General features: G+C 38.1%; 1 protein-coding gene across 1 annotated transcript in view; it reads right to left on the bottom strand.

Moving 5' to 3' along the window:
• Positions 1-2997: 2997 nt before the first annotated feature.
• Positions 2998-11133, bottom strand: part of Atp8b4 (ATPase phospholipid transporting 8B4 (putative)) — a 310406-nt gene continuing 302270 nt past the window's right edge. The window contains 4 exon segments of the mRNA XM_045157629.1: positions 2998-3067; positions 3070-3285; positions 6133-6263; positions 9193-9331. Of these exon segments, the coding sequence (XP_045013564.1) occupies positions 3011-3067; positions 3070-3285; positions 6133-6263; positions 9193-9331 (543 nt within the window). The 3' untranslated portion in view covers positions 2998-3010.

Here is an 11133-nt window from a genome sequence, read left to right as displayed (position 1 = left end):
CATAACCAGACAATGCCATCTCTGTGACGAGTTGAGGGAGCTCCCAGACAGCAATACACAGGAGCTATTTCAAAGAAATACAAGGTAGCAGAAGAGCCAGGCCCTACTCTCAAGAAGCATCCAGTCCAATGACTCTCTCACTCCCACTCCTCATCCTCTCTAGCTCTCTTCCCCCATCCTCTTTCTGTGTTTCAGCAAGCAAAAGTAACTGTATATACCAGTATAGTGAACAACACTGGCAAAAACAGGCCACAGAATGGGTAAATGAAGGCCTTTGAGACAATTCTCTCCCTCTGATAAATAAGGTATGTCCTGGCCACACAAGCCATATCTCACCTTTAGGAAAGGCCAGAACTCCTGGCCCCTTCCAAGTAAGGTTTTCTTGAGCTCACAGCAAATATAAAGGAAGTTGCTACACAAACCTCAAGTAAGATTTGCTTTATTTTTCCCTTAAGGGATCAAATTTCTTTTTCCAAGACTTAGATAGCCTTAAAAGACTTACAAAGAAGCTCTTTGTTTCCTTCTTCTTGCCTTTCTTCCAATCCTTTATTTTCTTCCTGCTTTGTCTGTCTCACTCTTTTTGTCTTATCTCTCCTTTCCTTCATCATATATATACCCAGTGGCTTATGGGAGCAACAGAGGCAGCAGGCCCAAATCAAAGAATACAATTTGCATTGGCTTGTAATAGCTAACATTTGAACTGAAGCTTTGAAAAAAATAAAGCTACCAATTTAAGTCCTGAATCTCAAAAATGATACCATTTATGCAATATTACAATTTTATTATTCTCCAGTGTCCTACCATCACTACCCACTCCATATAAACTTCATCTTCAGATTCTAAAGAATCCCTGGCACTCAAACTCAAATGATTTCTCAGTGAGTATATGAGCTTATTTGGATCTCATGAGACCAAAGTAAAATGATACTATGTTTCTCCCACGATCATCCGCACTAACTGTTTATAAAAGGCCTTCTTTAATTTGAACTGAACTTGCCAAATTGGAAAACTTCTAATCTTTCACATCATGTTACACAGTTCCAGTTGGTTCATTTAATTCTTGGCTGAAATTCTAAAAATGAAATATATTTTCCTCCAGGCATATAAAGAAAGAACAAACATAACAAAATATTTCCTCAAGGACAGATCTCAATAAAAAGAGACAAAAAAAAAAAAAAGTCAAACACCAGTAGTATAAAAACATTTACTGAAAGCTTTCAAAATTTTCAAAAATGTTATAAAACATGAGTAGATACAATAAGGCACAACAAATTATGCATTAGTCTTGTTTTTTTGTTTTTTTTTCAGTACACATGTAAGGCAAAAGGGAATGCCTGCAAGCTTATGAGTAATGTGCTTATTAGGTTCTTTTACACATTCTCTTATTTGGCCCCATTCATAAAAAATTACTCTGGGGTTAGAAATAAAGACTAAAAGGGAGGGGAAGGTATTTAACATATTGCTCTCATGCTAACCCATTACCCTTCAAGCTCACTTGATGATTGCCAGACTCTTATGAAAAGTAGTTTTGTTTGACCCGCAGTTCAACAGAGTAAAGAACCTGCAATGTTAGAGTTTGATTTGTAGAAAAGTAATAAAACATGATAATTTATATTTTTACTCTAGTAGAGAAGTTTATTTCTAAGGTCATGGTTTTATTTCCTTGCAGGACACTAACCAGGTTTATGTCTTATAAGCAATCTCATTTCACGAAGTCATTCTCCCCTGATTATTGAAATTCAAGTTTTTCCTTTTCTCTGCAAATTGCTCTGTTGTTCTGATGATGAGTTAGCTGAAACCTAGCTTATGCATTTATATAAGGATTACGTTTTTAATGATTTAAGAATTTGTGACTTGACAATCATCAACCACAGAAGGTAGGTAGCATATCCTCATCTTTCAGAGGAAGAAATTGAGTCCCAAAGAAGGTATACTACCTGCCAAGATTATAAAGTGAAATTGAGTCCCAGAGAAAGTATGCTACTGCCAAGATTATAAAGTGGCAATGATTTTTAAGCCCATTATAGATCATGAACTAGGGATTTATACATAGACCCAAAATTTGGGTTTCAAAAACATCTTCAAAACTTAGCTTCATCTATAAATATTTATGTTTCAATTATATAAATGAGAGCTGATATCAAAAAGGGCTAAGTCTGAATGACCCAAACCTTACAATTCAAACAGAAATTGAAGAGACTGACTATTAATTAACTTTATTTCAATTCTAAAGTTTTTAAAACTGGTATTTTTGAAAGTATTTGCTCATAGAGTATATGAAATGAATACTATCATTAAGGTTAGATATCCCACTGTCTTGCTGATTTCCTTTGTGGTCACAAAGATACTCAGCAAACTTCCAATGGTGCTGTTATGAAAGTCATTAAGACATTAGAATACCTCCTAGACAGCCACTCTGACATTTTGTGAGCATATCCCTATAGAACATAATCTTGAGAGCTTCCTGAACAAATCTGACCAGTCAGTCCATCAGTCGCCTTTCTCCCTAGACTAGTAGAAAACAGAAAAACCAGTAGCTTTTGAGTTGTTCAAGTGTTGTGGGTGAGCAAACCACAGCTATTAAGACTAGTGTTATGAGTCTCTAGGATGAGAACACACTTTGAATGCTGAAATTATGGTTTGGGAAAGCTGCCTTTAACATGCATGGTTTATCTGTGAACAAAAGCTGTTGAGTTCATACTTTTGGAATGCAACTTTCTATATAGCTAAGGCTCCATTTTGTGTACATGCTGATTTACATGTTTCCCTCCATAAATAAGACTCCAAGTTCAGATCAATTGGTATCTAGGTTTATACAAATCTATGTTTGTCTGATGAGGCTTTGGTCCACCAAATCAGAAATTCAACAGTGCACATCTGGCCTGGTTTCCTACCTAGCACACCCATAGTTGACAGGCATTGGTAGAATTAAGCATGGCAATATGCCCTGCTCCTGGCTCAGCTCCAGCTGAAGTGAAAAGACAACTTCATGGTTCATGTTCATCTTGACTCACACTTTCATTGTTTTAACCTGACTAAAGCTGCTCATGGTGCCTCTGGTTTCCCTTCACAAATCCAGCTAGCATTATTACGAAGCGTCTTTTCCAGCCCTGATGTTGGGGGTGGATTTTGAGCTCGCATATTTTTTCCAGATGTGATAAGCTCTCCATAGCCCTCTTGGTGAGCAAAAGCATATCCAGATCTTCTTGAGCTTGACCTTCGGGTCTGAGGCCTTCGGCAACTTGTGGGCCTTGCCCTTCTCTGAGCCTTCTGCCACCGGCGGAGCTGGGAAGGAACAGACCTGGCGTGAGATGATGGCTCGACTCCACAACACAGGCCACTTTGTGAAGTGCAAGCCATTTCAGTAAAAGTAACACGAGCAATAAGAAAATACTCACTTTCCCTGCAAAATGAAGCTTTAAGCCTAAAAACTAAGAAATTTTATACCCAAAAGATCACACAGTTTTTATTCCTATCAAGAAATGATCACATAAATAAGAAATACTCAGGTAAATAGCATTATTGTCTCCATCTCATATATATGATATATCTTGATTGTTTGCTTTTTTCTGGATTTTTTTTTTTCTGCACTGCTGGTAATGGCCTCATACATGCTAGGAACAGACTTTTGTACAGTATGTTTTATCTCTGGTTTCATTCCTCCAGTCTCTCCCTTCTTGCTCTAGAGGTCCTCTGGGTCCAGCATCACTTGTAAGAAGTAGAAGAAAGTTTAGAAAAAGAATGACACAATTGTCAGTTCTGAAGATCAATGAGACCTCAGAGTTTTGACTGTGTGTATATGTGTGTGTTGCACATCCATGCACATGTGGCCTTTTAAGTGGTTCACTGTAATTTGGGAAAGTTTCTAACATTTCTTTTATTTCCCCATAAAAGTAAGGGGGAAAAGGAGCAGACATTTAGTGTAAGTAATCTTGTTCTCCAATTTGGCAAATCATTTGGATTCTGACTTTTCAGGTCAGAAGAAAGTAACTAAGCAGAAAATCACAACCTGATTTAATGTAGGGAAAATAAGTATCATCTTTCTTCCTTTAGCTTGTCCATCATTTCCTAGGTTTCTGTCAGCTCAGAAACAAAAAGGAAGGATAGATATGACAAGAGATACTGAGTGTTTAGTATTAAGCTCCAGGATGTGAAGGGTATTATGACAAGAAATGGTCCACCTCAGTTGTCCTCAGCACCACTGGCCTGATTTCCTCCCTTGAGAAACATTTTCTCTTTTTTTATGGGTCTACAAATGTACATCTCCCTTTATTCTTCTTTTCTATTTGTATCTGAGTCTTGGCCCAGCCTGCCATTGTCTTAACATTCCTCTTCCCATGAAACATGGAGACATATTCTAATTCCCTGGCTAAGACTAGTTCTGTAATATGTTCTAAACTTCCTCCTAAGTTTATATTTCCCAAATTTTCCCATATGCTTCTATTCTCTTTTTCAATCTGTTCAAAGGTATCACCTCCCACATATTTCCAAATGTGCTACTGTATTCCTACCTCAATACAAGAGCCCCCTTGATTTGTAACTTTTACTCTCTTCTTAATTTTCCCTATAAGTTACTATAAGTTGCTCTTCAAGCAAGTATCCAACCTGATGACTAGCTGTTATAGTGCTAGAAAGTGCTATACAGTCTGCTCAGTCAAGGGGAAGTTATTAGTCTTACATAGCAGTGGACATTGACAGCTACACAATCAACCAACCAGGCAAGATATGCCCATATCTTTGATTGGGTCTGAACCCCACTCCGGGAGAAAAGTCATGCCTGGTATTTAAATTTTAGTCAAAAGCCTATGACTGGAAAGGTCATAGGCCCTATGAGGGAAGCGCTTACTTACTCTTATTTTTTAAAACCTTTTTATTTTTCAATTTTATTTGTTTGAGAGAGAGGAAGAGGGAGAGAGAGAGAGAGAAAGAAAGAGGGATGGAGAGAGAGAGAGAATAGGCACACCAGGGCTTTCAACCACTGCAAATGAACTCCAGATACATGCACCACCTTGTGCATCTTGCTTACATAGGTCCTGTAGAATTGAATCTGGGTTCATTGGCTTCACAGGCAAGTACATTAACAGCTAAGCCATCTCTCCAGACCTTCTGTAAAAATTTTTATTTATTTATTTTATTTGAGAGAGACAGAGAGAGAAAGGGGCAGATAGAGAGTACTACTATTATATTTTTGACTAAATGGGTATGTTATGCCCAATAAATTAAACCTATGGGTACAAATACTATATATGTAATATAGTGTTTATATATAATTACTAATATAATATTATTAATAACCCATAATACACACACATATATTAGTGTTGCTATTATCTCTATGGTCAAAGAGGCTTCTTTTTTGTAGTTGGAACTGACTGCTGGAAAGGCTTAAAACTTGTCAAAGTGCCAAGATTAAGGAACTGTAGAGTACACTAGGCTAAATGAGACATCTATTATCACCACCCTGAAGGCTCAGAGAACACTGCAGAAGAGGGAAAAAAGTAAGAGACTGTTGATGGGGAGGAGTGCTATGTAGAATTGTCTTCCAGGCATGGCATGACATGGCTATTGTATGTAGTGACTGTCATTATCTGCGTAACACATTCACAGTATTGGGCCCATCAACATTTCATCGTAGATGGTGGAGAAGGGGCCAAAAGAAAGATATCAAAGTAGAACAGGGGATACTGGGAAGAAGGGATTCAGTGGAAGGGAAAGAGAGACAGGAGATAATAGAAGGTAGTTGAAGAGGATTATGATAAAAATGTATTATATACATGTATGAAAGTTGTCAGTAAAAACTAAAAAGAGATTACTGACTTGAAAAAAAATGCCCAAAATTATTCTGGTGAGCTTCTTTTTTTCTAGTGTAAGGTGTTGAAAAGACTTAAGTTATGAATTATGACTCCCTACCCAGGCTTATTCTTATGCAATCATATTCACTAGACCTCAGTACTTACTAGCATATCCAAGATGAAGGTTGTTCCATCTACTCTGACATGATGCCATGTGCCTGTGGGTCTTGACCTATGGGAATTTCATTAGCCATTCTTTGTGCTTCTCATCAGATAGAGAATGATACTATTCCAAAAGCCATGAAACAAACTCCAAATAGTTAACAGGGCTGCAACATACCTGATCACTCAGAGTTGGATATAAATCCATGTTCAAAACTCGGAACACTATCACTGGTATAACTGAAGCCACTGTTGTTAAAAGAATAACAAGCCAGATGCACTTCTGCCCCAGGGAATATTGTGCATTTCCTACCAGCAAAGAAAAAAAATACATAATTTGGTTATAAATGGGACTAATTTGTTATTATAAGTTTTATGAGATGGCAAGGTTGGGACTTTCTAAGAGAACCACTGAGTATTTTCCCAGCAAATATGGTATCTAATGACGATGAGAAGGTCAGAGTAGTATATTTACTCTGGGAAACTGCTCAAGAGCCTAATCCAGGCTCCATCCAGCTTTGCTCATGAGGCTTAATTCTCTATTCCATCTTTAATATCTCTTAACTACAGAACAGTCACTAATCTTAAAAGGGGCACTTAAATTTATGGATCCTTGAAACAGTTTTGAGTATATCAAACCAGTGCAATAGATATTGTGATGCAGGCTCATTTCCAATAATGGTCCTATTGACTAGCTATGTCATGAAAGGTGAGCATTATCTATTAGAAAGTCAACCTTTGAAATGCCAGAAAACTTGCCTCAGGAATTTACTCTCTCTATGATGGTTTCCTGGCTATGAGATACCTAATGTCCCAAGGATATACGGGAAGTTCTGGGGTTGGTGAAAAGCACTCAACTCCCTGGGAGACTGCTAATGCAGCTACCATGCATGCTTAGGTGACAAGGCAGTGAAAGCCACTACTAAGCCTGCAGCGAGTGCCAGACTTTGTACTCATACCCACATATTTTGTCTAGGTAGGACAATTAGGGAAAACACATAAATTCCATGAGAAGACACCATCTCTGCTTATATCACCCACCTAATCTTCTGTCCTATTTACTTCCTAGGGATTTACCATGATACCTCCAGTTACCCAGGCCCAAACTAATGCCTTCATCTTAATACCATTCAAATGGGCTTTGGGTAAGAGGACTTGGCTACTGACTTGGTATGTCTGTTTTTGACAATAGTCTCTGCCTACCAAAGAGCAGCTGAGTCTAGTTGCTATAAGCCATGAGATAAAACCAAGTTGATTCAATCAATTAAATGTCTTTTGAGCTTCTTGAAGCTTAGGCAAGACTGGAAAAACAAGTTTCACTTTGAAACCACACTCCTGCTTACTACTGGTTACTAGGGAATATTTTTCATTAAACCCCAACCCCAATGTTGATCTAAATTTGGTAAAGTTTCACTGGAGCTAAGTAAATAATTCATGGAATGGCATGAGCTTAGCTAAAAAGAGTGGTCCCCACAAAAAGTACTTTCTCTAATTGAGGGATTCCAGTCCCATGATGCATGTTAGAATGTTCGCTTATAACTGGAAATACACTAAACTTTCAGATTTTGCAAACCAAAATAAATAAAATAAAACTTAAAAATAGAGTGAGTCTTTCCTAACAGGCTCATTCTTATTCCTGACCAGTATGCCACTACATGGTTGGAATCTTTTAGAAAATGAATCATTAATATGATATATTAAGTAAATATATAATTTAAAGATTTTCCTGCACATATAGGAAAAGACAAAGTTGATGAACAATGTTCTTATGTGTATGCACATATTAGAGGGGAAATCAATGGAAATACTGGCTTTACAGTTGATTCTATTATGCTATCTACACAATTCATTCTTGTAATAATTGTTTTCTAGACAGAGCTCCTCAGGTAGTGGATACAAAGCTCAGTACTACTGCTTAAGCTAATGAAAGCTGCCAGTGTGCATCATTCCATTCTAGTTTGTTGAGATAGACTTGGAAAATCTCTGTTCTCTACTTATCCTCACATGCTGGAGGATGTAAAACTTTCAAGAAAGTACACTAGATGCCCCCTTCTTAAGAAAAGATTAGCGGCCTTGCCAGGAATTATATTAAAATGTGGCCCACAATTTAGCAAGTATATACTCTGTAACCTGATAAAATTTCAGTGCTTTCAGAGGTCTAAGGGGTCCTTTCTGACACCCATCAGATGCTCAAATACTTCTGTGATGTTTCCTATCAGGAATCAAGCACATTTGTTTAAACAACAATGCCATCATGAGAGTCAAGATTTGTTGTAGTCTGCTTCACATTGCTGGAAAAACAACCAACCAAAAGCAGCTTATAAGAAAAAAAGAGGTTTATTTCAGGATTATACCATCCCAGAGAAATTTCATCAATGGTTGAAGAAACTAGCTCACTTTCATAAATTCAGGAAGAGACACACCATCAAACAGTAAGCACCCCAACACCCACGAAGAAAAACTTCCAAAGCTCAAACTATTCTCTCCACACCTGGTAGGGCTAGACTCAGTATCAGGGATCTGCCTGCTAGGGACTCAAGTAATAAGTTCAATAAAAAAAAAAAAAGTGCCTGAATGTATGGGGCCATATATTCAAACTATCACAATATTTATTTAACCAGGATACATCCTAAGTACTTTACATGTAGTAACTCAATTGACCCACATTTTCTACTTAAAATAGGAACAATTAGATATATCTAGTTAATAAATGAGTTAAATCATGGAAAGGAAATGAAACTTGCCCAATGCAAATAGCTTATCAAGTGGCAAAGCTGGCATTTGAATCTTGCTTGCCCAACCATAGAGCCTACTCTTCAGGCCACTAATGGGTAAACAATGTCCAGCCATCTGTAGAGGACTCTAAGTGATATCTCACTTATTTCTTATCTAAGTGCAAATAATTCCTACAGTGAATGTTGACCAATATGTTGATAATAATATGTTATAAGAAGGATAGTCAGTCTTTCCTTCTCTGTACCTTATACAAACTTTTCACAGGCCTTCAGATGGCCACAAAGTGTCCTACATTGGACTATGGAAAACCTGTAAGCTGCTCTCAGTGATTCTTCTGACAGAAATCTTGTGCAAGCCTTTCAAATCTGGAAGGCTTTAGATGTCTGAGTTAATCAAGTCCTAAAGGATCATTGGTCATTTCCAGTCCCACCCAACACAAATATGTTACAAAGACAAAGAAATGGCAGCATCACACTAGGCCCTACAAAAGAGTAGAACTCACCAACAAATGGGAACTGGTCCGGGAATATGCCAAAGATGCCGTTACTGTGCATTGTAAATAAAATGGAAAAATACACAGTGATGCTTCCCCAGATAAAGACATGATTAATGACAGTCCAATAACTGGTATCCAAAGCTACCTGAAAATAAAGTCAAATACAAATGGGATGTTTTCTGAGACATGAAAGACCATTGTTTTAACTTGTGATATTTCTCCCAAAACTATTTTATAACAATAAGTTAGAAACTACTGGGGCTGTGAGATGGTCTTCAAGAGCACCTGCTACCCAAGTGTGAGATCTTGAGAGGGCCTGATTTGCCCTGAATCCAGCAGCCACATAAAAAGACTGGTGTGGCCATGCATGCCTGTAACCCTATATATCAGCAACTACAGTCCTGTGGAGAGCAGAGATCCAAGAATCACTGGGCTCCCTGGCCAGCCAGTTTTACTGACTAATGAGAGCTTCAGGTTCAGCAGAAGACTCCATCTGAAGGAAATAGTGGATGGCCAATTAAGGAGGGCACCTGATGTTAGTTAGGCTAAAATGATAGGAACTAAGAATACAGATATTCCTCAAGTTGAAAATTGACATTGAAAAAAGATCTGTTTACCCATCATCTATGAAGAGTTTCCCATATTCAAAAATGTCACTGATATCTTAGGAAACTCTTATGAAAAAGAAAATTAGAGGCTGGAGAGATTGCTCACTGGTTAAAAGTGTTTGCTTGCAAAGATTGATGGCCTGTGTTTGATTCCCTAGTACCCATATAAAGCCAGACATACAAAGTGGCACATGTGTCTGAAGTTTGTTTGCAGCAGTGGGAGGCCCTAGCATGCCTATTCATATTTTCTCTCTTGCTCTCTCTCTTTCTCTCTCTCTCTCTCTCTTTCTTCCTCTTTCTCTCTTTCATAAATATTTTAAAACAAACAGTAAGGGGGGAGGTAGAGACTGAGTTACCTATAGAGACTAGGTGTCCAGGGGGCCTCATGGTTTCTCCTTATAAGTTGAGAGAGGTCTACATGGCTATGGAGCTGCAGAAATGGAGTCATCTGTATCTGAACACTCTCAGTGTGGATGGACTATAATGTCACCTTCTTGCCACATATGTAGTTTCTCATCTGTAGTAATTGTACTTACATTTCACTGGGCCAGGAAAAACAGTAAGTGAGATAATAGGATCATCCAAGCATCTGGCACAGTATCTGATATCACATTTTAACCAGTCTTACTACAGACTAGACAATGCCACTTTGTTCTAGTCAATGTTAGAATCAGATAAACCTGAATTCTAACACTGTGATATACTGGGTAACCTCAGGCAAATCACCTAACCTTTCTGACTTTCAACTATAAAAGAGAAAAATACTACTGTACAATGCCTGCTGCATAGGCATCAGCCTAATGGACAATATCACTCATAGTGCTGATGCACACTTGTGAAGGCTAACAAGGACAGGCCTGCTTTGGTCATCTGGGGTAAGACAGGCCTTTAATCAAGACAGCAGGTATTGTTGGCATCTCAACCAGTGCCTTCTCATTTCCTTTGCTTAAGGATTTTTTTTTTTTTTCTGGCTTGGGTTGGTTGTTTTTTGAGAAAAGGCACCAAGCTGGCCATGTATTTACTATGCAACTGAGGCTGGCCTTGAAAGTGTGATCTTTCTGTTCTTACTTTTCAAATAACTGCTGAATTGAAAGTGTATGCTTCCAGGCCCAACCTCTTGTGCTCAATTTTGAAGATACTTTTCTTCATTCATAAGCAGGTAGACAGAAATTGAGAGAGAGCTAGAGAATGAGAGAAAGAGAGAGGAAATCGGAACACCAGGACTTCTTGCCACTACAAATGAATTCCAGATACATGTGCTACTATACATCTGGATTTATGCGGGTACTGGGGTAAAGAAGCTGGGCCATCAGACCTTATAAGCAGGTGACTTTAACCA

This window comes from Jaculus jaculus, chromosome 8 (genome assembly GCF_020740685.1).
Source record: "Jaculus jaculus isolate mJacJac1 chromosome 8, mJacJac1.mat.Y.cur, whole genome shotgun sequence".
Taxonomy (NCBI): Eukaryota; Metazoa; Chordata; class Mammalia; order Rodentia; family Dipodidae; genus Jaculus; species Jaculus jaculus.
Note: the sequence above shows the minus strand (reverse complement) of the source record. Positions and strands in the feature narration are given on the sequence as shown.